The sequence below is a fragment of the Anolis carolinensis genome, chromosome 3, assembly GCF_035594765.1.
Source record: "Anolis carolinensis isolate JA03-04 chromosome 3, rAnoCar3.1.pri, whole genome shotgun sequence".
Taxonomy (NCBI): Eukaryota; Metazoa; Chordata; class Lepidosauria; order Squamata; family Dactyloidae; genus Anolis; species Anolis carolinensis.
Genome location: NC_085843.1, coordinates 171,125,868 through 171,141,150, shown reverse-complemented (window position 1 = coordinate 171,141,150; position 15,283 = coordinate 171,125,868). Strand labels below are relative to the sequence as shown.

Sequence of the window (15,283 nt, the reverse complement as noted above, 5' to 3'; positions counted from 1 at the left end):
GCCCTAGGGAAATGAGTCCACATAATGAGGGAAAGACTCCTTGAATAAAGCAAGCCATGCTTTTCAATGATTATTTTACTCTATTGATCAAGCGATATATATATATGGACTACCTCATGAAATAGGCAGTGCTTGCAGCATTGAATGTATATTTACATCAGAAAGGAAATAGTTGTGAAAGATAATAATGTATAATGCTACATGATTACTCTCAGGACTATGAAATTACACTACAAAAAGAAGCTGCTATTAGAAGTACAGCATGCTGCTGACTATTATTATCTATAGGTATGTAATTTGGATATTTCTATTAGCAAGTAGAAACACAGAATTTGATTGCAGTTTGTTTTCTCTCTCTCTTTTTCCTTTTTTCTGCCCAGCTCCTGAAAACATTATGTTACTTTGTCATCCTACGATAGAAAAACAGTAATCTCTGATATTCACCTCCACCATAGAAATGTCATCGGCATCCACGGAAGTCTATAAAAGAGGGAGGACAAGAGATACAGTAGAAGCAGAATCAAATCTTAGCCTAGATATTTTTGCACCCTTCGCAACACATTCTACCCATCTCTAACTGAATCATATACAGGCTAATTTTATATAACAAATGGTAATGATGTATTCTGAGGGGCATAGCTGTTGTGGTTCCTTGCAGCAATTGACAACTTCAATGGAATATTTGGAAATATAGTCCAGGCATCTAAAGATAAGGGGCAGGCAAAGTGACTAATCTATATATATATATATAAAAGGGTAATGAAATTTCGGCCTAGGACAAAACAACAAAACTACACATCCCAGAAACACTAAACTTGCCAGCACAACCCCTCATCCATGCCTCTACGTTCATACAACAAAAAGGAAAGAAAAATAAAGTCCTAATTAGAGGGAGAGGAATAATTGTTTTTATCCAATTGCTGCCAGTTAGAAGGTTAAGCTCCGCCCACTTGGTCTCCTAGCAAGGGGACAGGCTGAGTTAGGCCTCACTTAGGCCTCTTCCACACTGCCTATAAAATACAGATTATCTGATTTTAACTGGATTATATGGCAGTGTAGACTCAAGGCCCTTCCACACAGCTATATAACTAATTTATAATGGACTTAATGTCATGGGAAAACCTTTACCCTTTACCTTAACTACTACCAATTCCTCAATACTTTATTTCCCATACCACCGTACTTTGCCACAGCAAGGCGTGGCCGGGCACAGCTAGTGGAATATAAATGATGCAAATAAAAAATTCTAGGTGTGAGAGATTTTCAGTGTCATAATCTTTGTAGCTGCGGTGGCACAGTGGGATAAACCACAGAGCTGCAGAACTGATTGAAAGGTCAGTGGTTCAAATTCATGGGATAGGGTGAGCTTCTGTTGTTAGCCCCAGCTTCTGACAACCTAGCATTTCAAAAACATGCAAATATGAGTAGATCAATAGGTATCACTTTGACAGGAAGGTAATGGCACTACATGAAGTCATCCTGGCCCCATGGCCTAGGAGCCTACAGAAATTGATGGCTTTTTGGCTTAGAAATGGAGATGAGTCGGACTCGACTAGACTTAATGTCAAGGGGAAACGTTTACCTTAATCTCTATAATGCTAAAATTTGTGAACTGAAGGGAAAATTAATTGAGAACACTTCTGGAGAAGCAATGGACTTAGCTACACCCCTGTATAGTATTCCTTTCACTAACAGTGAGTTTTGTTGTGCATTGTGCAGCTAAGACAGGCCAGTGATGGCAAAGCTATGAACTGAATGAAAAGGAATGAAAAGGAGAGGAGGAATATGGACCAGGCAAGTGCTGGATATTCAATATCCTTGGATCGAGACTACTCTTTGTATGATTTTAGCTGCACAACCATCAGAACTGTACAGCCAGACATTCTTCTTCCATGGCTTCTGTATCTATGAATTCAATCACACATGGCTTGGATTTTTTTTTTAAAATGCGGTTATAAAAACAAACAAAATGATCACTTTTACAATGTTTATGTGTTTTAGTTATTCTGTAACCCACCTCGAGGCACAAGGAGAGGTGGGTAAGAGATATAATAATAATAATAATAATAATAATAATAATAATAATAATAATAATAATAATATGAAATCCAGCATATCTATCTTGTTTGCTGTGTCATAATAAAATAATAATAATAATTGTATGACACAGCAAACAAGATAAATATGCTGGATTTTGTCTCACAAAATCACAAGTCGAACACTTCCCAAGTGTCTAGGACTGTGTGATGTATTTTCGGATGATGTGTGCAGATCCCAGTAGGGTGGCCTTTTGCAGTTGGCAGATTGTAATTTTGTCAATGTCTATTGTTTCCAAATGCCGGCTGAGATCTTTTGGCACGGCACCCAATGTGCCGATCACCACCGGGACCACCTGTACTGGTTTCTGCCAGAGTCTTTGAAGTTCAATCTTGAGGTCCTGAGTTTTTCCTGTTTTTTTTTTCATCAATGCAACTGTGACCTGGGATGGCAACATCAATGATCCAAACCTTTTTCCTTTCCACACTGTGATGTCTGGTGTGTTGTGTTCCAGAACTTTGTCAGTCTGGATTCGGAAGTCCCACAGTATCTTTGCGTGCTCATTTTCCAATACTTTTGAAGGTTTGTGATCCCACCAGTTCTTTACTGCTGGCAGGTGGTACTTGAGGCATAAGTTCCAATGGATCATTTGGGCCACATAGTTGTGCCTCTGTTTGTAGTCTGTCTGTGCGATTTTCTTACAGCAGCTGAGGATATGATCAATGGTTTCGTCAGCTGACTTTTCGATCTAGGCCTTAATTGCATTTGTTCTGATGGCTTGCTCCTGGGCTGCAAGGATCAGGCCTTCTGTCTCCTTCTTCAGGGTCCCATTTGTGAGCCATAGCCAGGTCTTCTCCTTATCAGCTTTTCCTTCAATTTTGTCAAGGAACTTTCCATGCAATGTTTTGTTGTGCCAGCTGTCAGCTCTAGTTTGTAGTGCAGTTTTATTGTACTGATTCTTTGTCTGCTGTGTTTTGAGGGGTTTCTAATTTTTGACTTCAATCAAAGCAGGTTTTTCACGTTGCTTTACATATTCTGCCAGGGCATGTTCTTCTTCTTTGACTGCTTGTTTTACTTGTAAGAGTCCTCTGCCCCCTGATCTTCTAGGCAGATATAGATTATACAGATTATTATTATTATTATTATTTTATTATGACACAGCAAACAAGATAGGTATGCTGGATTTGGTATCACAAAATCACAAGTCGAACACTTCCCAAGTGTCTAGGACTGTGTTGTTGTTGTTGTTGTTGTTGTTGTTGTTGTTGTTGTTGTTATTATTATTATTATTATTATTATTATTATTATTATTATTATTATTATTATGCACCCATGGGTTTGATATCCATTGGGGGGGGGGGAAGCAGGAACTAAATGCTAGTGGAAACCAAGGGCCCACTGTATGTCCATATTTACAAAGTTGGAGGATAGGATGGTAATTATTCCAGCAGACAAACAGGGAATAGTAAGTGGGCATATCTACTGGAAGTGTGCAATTCGGCCAAAAGGCATCCCATTTTGGGGTCTTGTCACGACCCAGGCTGCAGAACACCAATAACCATGCGCAGAGACCAGAATCTATCTAATATCTTTATTAAGGAAATATATAAAGTCAAATAAAACAAGTGAAGAATATAGTTCAGAAGTAGACCTTTCAGGAAAGGTCAAATATAGTCCAGGAAAACAATGTCCAATATGTGATATTAGAGTCCAAAGTTATAATCCACTTGACCGAAACTGTTATGGTTGAGCCTTCGGGCTCCGGTAATAGAAGAAGGGGTCATAAGACTCCTCGAGAGTCAGACTCTTTCGAGGAGCGTGAAAGAAAGCGGCTCCGGGATTTGTTTGCAGAACCGACAGATGAGGACTCATTTGAGGGTTTTTCTGAGGGTTTGGTGGAAGAGATGGCCAGCTCGGAGGAGGACGACATGGAATGGACTCATGTGAGGGAGGATTTGGGTGTTGGGGAAACAGGCAATGAAAGCATGGGAGGTGATTGGCGGGTTGCAGGATCAGACCCATGGACTGGCTGGAGGGATGGAGCGGGATCCACAGCTGGGGATGCTGTGGGGCGTAGTCAAAGGTGCTTAAGCTCTGATGAGGATGATGATGTTGGGGCGCCTGGAATTGGGATGGCAGCTGACAGCGATGATGAGCTTGAACTGGGATAAAATGGGGTTTGGGATCAATGTCTAATTGCGTTGGGCAAGGTAATCTGGACGGACGCTTGGGCTTTTGTTGGGGAACTTCCTGAAGACGGGTGTGATTCGTTACTGGATACGTAAGTTTACCAAGGACACTGGGCATCGACGGCGGGAGGAACTGTGCGTGGTTTTTCTCTGTGCAACTTGTGTTTAATCTCGATAGCTTGGACCTCCGTCGTCTTTTTGACGGGCAATACCTACTCACACTGGATTGACGCTGGACTGACTGACTTCGATTCCGGATTATCCCTTCTGCTGGCTATCGGTGAGACCTTTGGATTCCTTGACGACTACGCTTGGCTAAAGACCTCTGGACCGGATTGGGACCCTGCTGACTGCCATTACCCTGACTGCTGTGCCTGGACCTGGATATCATTGGCCGCTGAATCTTAAGCTGAATCCTGACTACGACCACGCTTTTCATTCGCTGCAGGAAGGAATAAACAAGCCTGGTTTATTCCCCTGCTGTTTCTGAATAGCAGAGAGGAATCTGCCACCAGTCTGTTGTTTACATTCTCACTCCTGTTGATCCTCTTTTGTTTGCATTGTTTGCCAGGCTGAAGTAAGCACTTTTGATTTAATCCGGATTATACTTCTGTTTAACCCGGTTTATCCATTTGAACCATTTAAGCTCAAACTGAGCTGTTTTTTGTTACTTATCACACTGAAGTCAAGTGTTTGCCCTGTTCTTTGTTTCCTACGGGCGTTTTTTAGTTCTGTAACCTCAATAAACTGAGTTTTGTTTTACTTGCTGGCGTTCTGTCTCTGACAGAAACACACACTATTTGGCAAGCAATAGTGTGGGGAACTGTCCATAGTCTTACGAGGCTTAAGGTAAATCCGAAGGAAACTGGAAAACAAGGCTTGAATCTAGGAAGCAAGGTCCGTGGTTTAAAACGCAAGGCAAGGCAAGACTTGAAACTTGGCAAGATCAAACTTGAAACAAGGCAAACATGAAACAAGAACTGAGTCCATAGAAGTCCGTGGAACAAGGCAAGGCTGGAAACTTGATCCGGGAAACAGGGAATGGAGTACGAAGTCTACACACGATCTCACTCCTCAAGCTGACGAATTGACTCCGCAAGGTTTCCGTTGCGGCAAAACACCTAAATAGGGTCTCGTTTCCCGCCAGAAGAACACTTTCCCTGGAGAACTAGAAGTGAAACTCATCTCTGTCCAGATGCATGACTCCTTAGAATTTCCCAAGGGAAGCAGACCTAATCAGCTAATTGTTTGGCTGCGATTCTGGCGCTTTGGCGATTCGCCTCCCTAGCGCCTCCCTAGCGCCTCCGAGAAAACGGGGGAGAATTCTGCCCAAGGCTTGTTTGGGTAACTTCTTGAGGGCAAACATCCTGCAGGTGCAGGGGCTCCGTTTCTGGCTGAAACGGTGTAAATCCCATGTTTTCCTCTTCGTCTGTCACAATAGTACTAGGAACGGGACTACAAGGCCCATGAGACATCACAGGTCTATTGTTGGCTGACCCCTCTTTTTGCTTACCAAGAAATTACTCAAATGTGGAGGGGTTTTGCTGTTTTCATTAGGCAAAGATTCAGCCCATTGGCTACAATAGGAAACTTTAAAGATTGAATGCTCAGCCATTTTAAGGCCCAACTGCTTGAAACCTACTTTTAGACACCATTTACTGCAGGTCTGCCAAGTTTCAAACTGCAGGCCTGCCAAGTTTCAAAACAATTCACCAATCAAATTTTTAGAAGTATTTTAAGTTTTAACCATACCATTTTTTTAAATAAGAGAAACCGCAAGAGGGGGTTCTAGAAATTGTAGTCACCGGTTGTGACCATTCTGAGCCACTCAGAGCATGGACACCACCATGCCTGAGAAACAGAGAGAGAGAAAAACTTCGACTCCCATCAAGCATTTCAATGCCTGCCCTATGCGAGTGCTGCTGGGAAACTGAGTTCCCAGGCCCCTTTCTGGAGGAGGAGGGAACTTCCCAAGAAAAAATGGAGGACACTGCTTCTGCCGGGAATGCGCCTCAAGTATTAACTCCTTCCTCTCCAGAACTGACAAAATCTGGCTCTCTCAATCTGTTTTGCTGGGCTTTTCATCTCCCTCCTCCCCATTCTGTTTTTGGATATTATATAAAACGGCCCACCGAAAACTCATTTTCATTTAAATTGATTGGGGCTCAAGCCTAATATCTACAGAAGAGTCACAGCAGGCAAATGCACTGAGTCACTTGTGGGTCACACAGCTCAACTCCAACACCTCCAAACTGTGAGAGCACCGAGCAGAAATCAGGGGAAATGATGAGAGGAGGAGAGTGGTGAAAGAGCACAAATTACTGAACACAAAGGGAAGCACTTCCACAAACAAAAGCTTCTGACAGGAGAAAAGGATTGCAAGCTGAATAAAATGCACAAACTGAGCTAGAGGGAGTGGGGACAGTCTAGCAACAGTTCTGGCTGCACACAATGTGGCTTTGTTCCCTCCTAGACACTATTTATAAGAATGCATCATTTATGGTCATGACTGTGGTTACAGGGAAGCAAAATAGCCATTTGGATTTTTCCAAAACAAATATCACCATGTGAAGAAAAGCAACAGGGGAAAAAATAAAAATAAAAGAAGGTACAAAATAGTCAGTTGAAGCTGAAACTTGCTATGAACACCACACTAACAAAGAACGACTGAGAGCTAGCAATAGAATACTCAATGTTGTCATTTGGCTGCTTCATTATACCAGTGTGACCACATTTTTTTGCTGTGACTTTGGTAGAAATCCAACAGGTACAAATCACTCGCAACAACTTCTGCCCCAACAGGGAGACACACTGAGGAGCGGCTTAAAGAACTGGGCATGTTTAGCCTGCCGAAGAGAGGGCTGAGAGGAGACATGATAGCCATGTACAAATATGTGAAGTCATAGGGAGGAGGAGCAAGTTTGTTTTCTGCTGCCCTGCAGATGCGGAACAATGGCTTCAAACTACAGGAAAGGAGATTCCACCTGAACATTGGGCCGGGCTGTGGTGCAGCTGGCTAGTAACCAGCTGCAATAAATCACTACTGACCGAGAGGTCATGAGTTCAAAGCCCGGGTCAAGTTAAGCCCCTGATCATTAAATAACCCGGCTTGCTGTTGGCCTATGCAGCCCCGAAAGACAGTTGCATCTGTCAAGTAGGGAAATTTAGGTACGCTTTATGCGGGAGGCTAATTTAACTAATTTACAACACCATAAAACTGCCAGCAAAACACAAGGAAAGGAATGAGGAAGTACAGCCACTAGTGGATGGTGAAGCAACAGCTCCCCCTGTGGCCGGAATCATGAAGCTGGAAAAATGTTAAATGCCTCTATGTCTGTCTATAATGTATGTTGTTTGTCAGTTGGCATTGAATGTTTGCCATATATGTGTTCATTGTAATCCGCCCTGAGTCCCCTTCGGGGTGAGAAGGGCGGAATATAAATATTGTAAATAAATAAACATTAGGAAGAACTTCCTGACTGTGGGAGCTGTTCGGCAGTGGAACTCTCTGCCCCAGACTGTGGTGGAGGCTCCTTCTTTGGAGGCTTTTAAGCAGAGGCTGGATGGCCATCTGTCGGGGGTGCTTTGAACGCGATTTCCTGCTCCTTGGCAGGGGGTTGGACTAGATGGCCGATGAGGTCTCTTCCAACTCTACTATTCTTTGATTCTATGATTCTATGTAGACTACAGGAAGAGGGCCAATAAATAGATCACAGTCCTAGCCCCAGTTATAAATAACTCTAAGCAAGTCTAGATTTGTGTGTGTGTGTGTGTGTGTGTGTGTACGCAGCCATTGTTCTGAGTATAGCTGGGTCCAAATATAGTTGAGTGCTATATTATGATTATGAGTGCTATATATAAATGGGTCTTGTGTATAAATTGAAGGCCAGAATTAGGGATTTTGATATAACCTGTGGATAAGCTGAGGGTCATTCCATGGAGACCATGGTGCTTTGAATGCAGTTTTCCTGCTTCTTGGCAGGGGGTTGGACTGGATGGCCCACGAGATCTCTTCCAACTCTGTGATTCTATGATTCTATGATTCTTTGAGAGAGGAAAGCAACCCAAGGGACCAGCTACCCTGACTGATGCCACTGCCATTTCTTTGCCAAAGCATTTGGAAAGGTTAGAAGAGACATTATGGAGGGGAGAGCAGAGGAGGCTGGTGCTTCTTTTAAGTTCTCATTAGATGGTCTACATTGTTATGGTTTTCCACTCTACTCAGAGAAGGTGATTGTGACTTCCTTCCTTTTTTCTCCCTCCCTCCCTCCCTTCCTTTCTTCTTTCCTCCCCTTCCCCCTTTCCCTCCCTCCTTCCCTCCCTCCCTTTCTTCGTTGATAAGCGTTGTTACAGCACTTACATTGACCCTTGGGTACATAGACCCACTTTTTTATGTGGGGATTATTTGACTAAAAATTCTAGACTTATATAGGAGTATATGCAATAAATGTTCCTTTCTTGCTTGCTCATATATTTTCAAAGCATTTCTCTTTGCTAGATAGAATTCATAGGGAGATTCCAGTGCCCATTTTTCAACATTATCACCCTTTTTTTGGGTGAAATATTAATTTGTCTTCCAGAGCCCCAGTGGCGAAGTGTGTTAAAGCACTGAGCTGCTGAACTTGCAGACTGAAAGGTCCCAGGTTCAAATCCCGGGAGCGGCTTGAACGCCCGCTGTTAGCTCCAGCTTCTACCAACCTAGCAGTTTGAAAACATGCAAATATGAGTAGATCAATAGGTACCGCTCTGGCGGGAAGGTAATTGTGCTCCATGCAGTAATGCTGGCCACATTACCTTGGAGGTGTATACGGACAACGCCGGCTCTTCGGCTTAGAAATGGAGATGAGCACCAACCCCCAGAGTCAGACATGACTGGACTTAACGTCAGGGGAATCCTTTACCTACCTAGGGGTTTTATCCAGAAGGCAATGTATTTTCTACAACATGCATTGGTATGTTGGTTTGGTGTTCCACAAAGAAACCCACCAATTTATGAAAAAGCTTGCAGCAGTTGTCCCTTTTCTCAACACATTTACCTTGATGTTTCAAGATATCCTTTCTTGTCAAGGATAAGAAAACATGCAAGGATTCTTTACACCCCTAGTTGTGAGAGGTGAGAAATTGTCAAGACCTCTGAGTGACTGTTGATGGAAATGTGGCACAGGCATAATCATAGCACTGTTTTCTTTTCCTTTTTTAAGTCTAATCTTATCTGCCATAAACACATTTTCCTGTCTGCTTGTCTAACAGGGACGGCTTCTGAAAGTCGGTTTTCATCTGGATATTCTGATCCCGTATACTTTCTGGACAAATTGATTTCCAGTTGAAATGCACTTGTTTACAATATAGTAGCATTACTCCCCCTAACATTAATGTTAAAAGATATCCAGTGTTTCTGTTTGGCAAAATTGGTCAAAGGCCACAAAAATATGGGGAGTATATTCAGAGGTGAGAGCCCCTATGCCCACCCTTTTGAATTAATAAGATGAAGTGGATAGCGATTCCTTCTCAGTTAATGCTAGCAATTGTTGAAATCAAGCCAATTGATGGGAGAAGCCGAGAGGAGTGGAGCGATGCCACGAAGGCATTTAGATCTGCAAAATGTAAAGATTTGCTGTGTTTTTGTAGAGGGAAACAGAGTGTGAGGAATGTGGGGTTTTCTGTGGAGACAGTGAGATTTCTGGGTTGTTGTATGTCTTTCGGGCTGTATGGCCATGTTCCAGAAGTATTCTCTCCTGATGTTTCACCCACATCTGTGGCAGGCATCCTCAGAGGTTGTGAGGTATGGATAAACTAAGCAAGGAAAGGAAAGAATATATATCTGTGTAGAGTCCAGGGTGTGGCAAGAGTCCTTTGTCACTGGGATATTTCTCTCCAATGGAAATATGGAAATAAGCACAATCAACTATGTTCAACTATACTTGTATTCCCTTTACAGGGTAAGAAGAGAATGAGAGGGAAAAGAAAGACAACAGAGAAATGTTCCAAAATGGATTATATTGACTACAGTAAGACTCCCGTATTCATAGGGGATACATTCCCAGTTCGATCATATTTATGTGGAATTGTGGATAAGACCAAATGCCATTATGTCACCTTACTTTTAGTCCCAGCATACCACTGAGGTACATTGGTGGACCTAAAGATTCTTAAAGTTGTATCCTCTATAGTAATTTTCTAGATAATCCAACACAACTCTATAATAATATCCTCGGGAAGCATACTATAAAATCACCAGGAAGCCGTAGCAAATTCCTAAAGAGACTATCACTCCACCCCTCCTAATTGTGAGTAAGTGAAACCATGGATATGGATTCTATGTTTACGGGGATCTTACTGAAATGCAGAGATCTTTGAATGTGTGTGATCTGAAAATACAAAATTTAGTTACCCTTTCAAAAATCCCTGAATCATGGCTTCTCATTTTAGATTTGACCTTGATGGTTTCAGTTGTGTCTTCATATATTCTGTAGGAAATTGACCCACTGGCGACTCTGGAATTCTGGCTACTGATATCAGCTTCTGTGTCAGTCCAATCCTGTAAAGATATGCCAACAGGAAAGAGAGTCTATATGGGTTTTATTACTTTTTTTCATGATTTCCTAAGACACACATCAAAGTAGACTAATGAAAAGAAACATAAATAGAAAAGGGGCATCAAGGAAGCCTATCACAGGACCAGTTGACATGATCAGCAGGTTCAGGCAGTAAGGCAGCTTCTAGACTCTGCCCTTGAGGCTGCTAATGGGCTTTGTATGTTCATTGAATATTTAAGTGTTCTTTCACTGGAAATAAAACTGCTGCACTTACCCCCTTCCCTAAAGAAAAATATTAGGGAGAAGATTAAACTATTATATGTTACATATGCCATTTGTTACAACCACGCTGCACCATTTTAAAACATATTTCTCCATTTGTCTGTATCAGGGCTGGGGTGCACATGGGCCATGAACTGTTACATTGCAAATTTCATCAACATCACCCAGTATAGCTAATAGTGATGGATGATGGCAGTTGCAATCCAATAATTTCTGGAGGGCCATCAGAGCCGGCCCTAGGTATTTTTCAAGTGTAGTGTAGGCAAACAGAATTTTGCCCCCCCCCCCAAACCAATCACTGAAAAAAGAAGCGTTGGATAAGCGAAAATGTTGGATAATAAGGAGGGATTAAGGAAAAGCCTATTAAACATCAAATTACATTAAGATTTTACAAATTAAGCACCAAAACATCATGTTTTACAACAAATCAACAGAAAAAGCAGTCTCGACTGCGCCCCCGTGTGTTTTGCGCCCGAAGTGACTGTTTAATTCGCTTCATTGTTGGACCGGCTCTGAGGGCCATACATTCTCAGGAAATCACAATTGTGTCCTATTTTCAGGAAATCAGGGGACAAGAGGAGGCCTCTAGTTTGTAGGATGTGAGGAGGGCTAACTGCAACCACATTGAATCACTGTGGTGGTTAAGATGGAGTGCCGCCGGGGGGGGGGGGGGGGTGAGAACTACAATACAAAAAAGTAACTTTTCTGATTTTTGTTGGTTCTCTTCAATGAGCCATTTTCAATGCTGGTCTCATAAAGATGAATAAAGGTGAATCCTCGATGGATTGTCACCTTGACGTGGTGAGGGGGCTTGTGTGTTCCAATGAACCTGTGGGCACAATCACTGGAGTCTCACACTCCCAGGAGTGGCCACAGGGGAAGATCCAGACCAAGCACAATCCGAAGACCCAAAGACCTCAACGGCGGAGCAGGCGGAGGATAACATGGTACATGTTACAACGGCTGTGAAGGCGGAAGAAGGCTGCAACAGACTGAGAAGCCACTGTAGCTGTGTAATCACACCACTGCTGGAACCTCACTCTGTGAAGACTGTGTGTTGACCGGCCATGCAACAACCTCCACACATTAAAAAAAAATCACGCACAGGCGTCTTCCATTTTGGAGGACCATCATCCTCGAACTACGAACTACGAGGGATCGCCTAAGGAAGGAATAGCAATGTGATGCTGGGATAGTATATGTGGAGCTGGCCATATGGTATTGAAACTAGCTGTCTCAACTCTGCTTCCAGCAAATATTGGTTCTTTGGTCGAAACTAAGGACCCCTCCACACTTGCCTATTTTTGACAGCAGCTACGGGAATTTGTAACTTCAGCCACGAAGCCGGATGACTCCCATCACATTGCGGGGTGGCTCTGTGGTTGAACTGCCACCACTACCAAAAAAAATGGCAGGCTTCCCATTTTTCTATTAGGAAAGATGGGTCAAGCCACTGAAAACGGGCTCCCCCCCCCCCATCTGATGAGGCAGAGGGGAGTCATGATGAAATAAGACACGGGATGACAGGTCTCCACTCCCCCGAGTGAGTGCCACCGGGAAGCAGCAAGACACTTCAATTTCAGTGGCGTGTATGACAAGGTCCATATAGGTTGCAATTTCTGGGTGGAGATTCTGCTTTGGTGACTGCAACCTAAATTAGAAGCGGGAATCAAAATGCTGTTGTACACACATCCCAACAAACCTAGCCAGCATAGCCAGTGGTGAGGAATGTTGGGAGTTACATTCCAGCAATATCTGGAGAGCTATATGGGTACTGTTGAAAGTTCTGTTTGTTGGTCCTAACAAGAATAGATTCAATTATTCTATCAGCTGTTTAATTGGTTATGGCTCAATAAAAGGTAAAGGTAAAGGTTTCCCCTGACGTAACATCCAGTCATGACCGACTCTGGGGGTTGGTGCTCATCTCCATTTCTAAGCCGAAGAGCTGGCGTTGTCCGTAGACACCTCCAAGGTCATGTGGCTGGCATGACTGCATGGAGCACCGTTACCTTCCCGCCGGAGCGGTACCTATTGATCTACTCACATTGGCATGTTTTCGAACTGCTAGGTTGGCAGAAGCTGGAGCTAACAGCGGCTGCTCAAACCGCTCCTGGGGTTTGAACCTAGGACCTTTCGGCCTGCAAGTTCATCAGCTCAGTGCTTTAACACCCTTTGCCACCGGGGCTCAATATGTAGGTAAATGTTATGAATCCAATGGGTCTACTCTAGGTGGGACCAATAATAGCAATTAGGCCATAGTTTCAAGATTTTATTGGGTCTTCTATCTTAATTTTCTCTTTGCTTTCCTTGTAATAGTCTGTTAGGAATCCTCACAGACTATAATGAATAGTGCTCACAGACTGCTTAATATTGCAGAAATGAAAACCTGACGGATCGCCAATGGTTGCATTGTTGTTGTGCCTTAATTTCCGTTTTATGATGGCCTTAAAGTGACTCTATCACAGGGTTTTCTTGACAAGATTTATTCAGAAGGGGATGGGTTGCCTTTGCCTTCCTCTGAGGCTCAGAAAGTGTGACTTGTCCAAAGTGACCCAATAGATTTTCCATGTCTGAGGAGGAATTTAAACCCTGGTCTCCAAAGTCATGGTCCAATGATGAAATCAGTACGCTATGCTGATTCTCAATGGTTTTTCAGAAGCAGGAATTTCAACTGAAGTTGCTTGTCCATCTCTAGGAAAGGCTGCTATTTGTGAACAGTAAATGCATTTTCTCCTTCATCCAATGCTATAAATGGCAATCATATTGGAGAAATATAACCATATCATGGCACTTGGTAGTCAGGGCACTACTCTCAGTTCTTGTTGAACCCACTTGGGAATGGGGAGAGGAAATGAAACAAAACTGTTGTTGGATGCAGCTCAACTTACTTTGCCCCATCCAAAATCAATGAGACTTACATTCCTGTTACTTTTGTTGTTGCTATGTGCCTATAAGTCATTTCTTAGAGCATAAGGTGGCAAAGTGTGTTAAAGCACTGAGGTGCTGAACTTGCAGACCGAAAGGTCCCAAGTTCAAATCCTGGGAGCGAAGTGAGCGCCCGCTGTTTGCTCCAGCTCCTGCCAACCTAGCAGTTCAAAAACATGCAAATGTGAGTAGATCAATAGGTACCGCTCCGGCGGGAAGGTAACGGTGCTCCATGCAGTCATGCCGGCCACATGACCTTGGAGGTGTCTACGGACAACGCCAGCTCTTTGGCTTAGAAATGGAGATGAGCATCAACCCAATCAGACATGACTGGACTTAACATCAGGGGAAACCTTTACCCTTTTAGGGCATAATACACAGACAGAATGGAGGAATTGGCTTTTGTTTGTGTAATTCAATTACTCCAGGCTCTTCATTCTCATGAATAAGGAGTCTGGAAGATATTTGCCTTATTAAAAAGAAAAGAAAAAAACAGGAAGCTGTGGAAAAGTATTTATGGAAGTGCTGAAATGTTTGCCACATATGTACATGGGTATGGAAAGGGACTCTTCAGTCTGGTTTCTGTTAACTAGATCTGTTTTGGTAGATTTTAATCAGGGATTTAAAATATGTGGCATTCATAACCATCACAGCGGAAAGCCCTGAAAAGAATTCAGGTCATGTCAGCCTCTCCTAAAAGCACATTATGTTTTCTTTAAGTAACAGCTTAGAGGACATAATAGCATTTTTGTGTTTTTAGAGTTTGTCTTAAAACACACACACACACACAACTGGCTAAGAAATACTATACTAACATGCCTAAAATAGTACAGAAAAGAGACTCCAAAATAGGGAACTACTTCCGGCATCTGCGTGAAAAGCAACATTTGGTTGTACTTAGAAGGGAAGCAGCAAGCTGTTGAAAGCCTCTGGATTGGGGGAAATGGCCCTTTGATGGATTTATCAATTTGTCTAAATCTGCCAACAAATCTCTTAAATGCAGCCCACTTTATCTACAAAAGCTTTTGCATTCCATTCACAAACATGTGCCTTGCTATTCTGTAAGGTCTTTCAGCTATGCTATTTATTATAGTGATAATGAGACATCGCCTTCAAATCAGGACTCTCGTTATGGGTACAATGAATTAACTAGAAACACAACCTTTTTGTGAGTTGGGTTCTGGTCACACTGGAAAAGAGCATTTCATGATCAGAAGTCCCCAATGGACTGCAGCAGTTGCCACAATCGGCTGGTGAGCTCCAGTCCACACATCTCTCCAGTGAGTTGTCTCACCCACCCTCTGTGATGCAGGA

At 42.8% G+C, this 15,283-nt stretch overlaps 1 protein-coding gene across 4 annotated transcripts in view; it reads right to left on the bottom strand.

The window, feature by feature from the left end:
- opn4 (opsin 4) overlaps positions 1-15,283 on the bottom strand; it is a 78,283-nt gene that overhangs the window by 12,188 nt on the left and 50,812 nt on the right. For 2 of the 4 annotated variants that reach the window (XM_008119109.3, XM_062975795.1), the window contains 2 exons: positions 10,618-10,764; positions 445-480 (listed from right to left, as the gene is read on the bottom strand). In XM_008119109.3, coding sequence (XP_008117316.1) covers positions 445-480; positions 10,618-10,764 — 183 coding nt within the window. The remainder of the gene's footprint in view (positions 1-444; positions 481-10,617; positions 10,765-15,283) is intronic. The other 2 variants (XM_008119110.3, XM_008119111.3) reach the window with 1 other exon arrangement.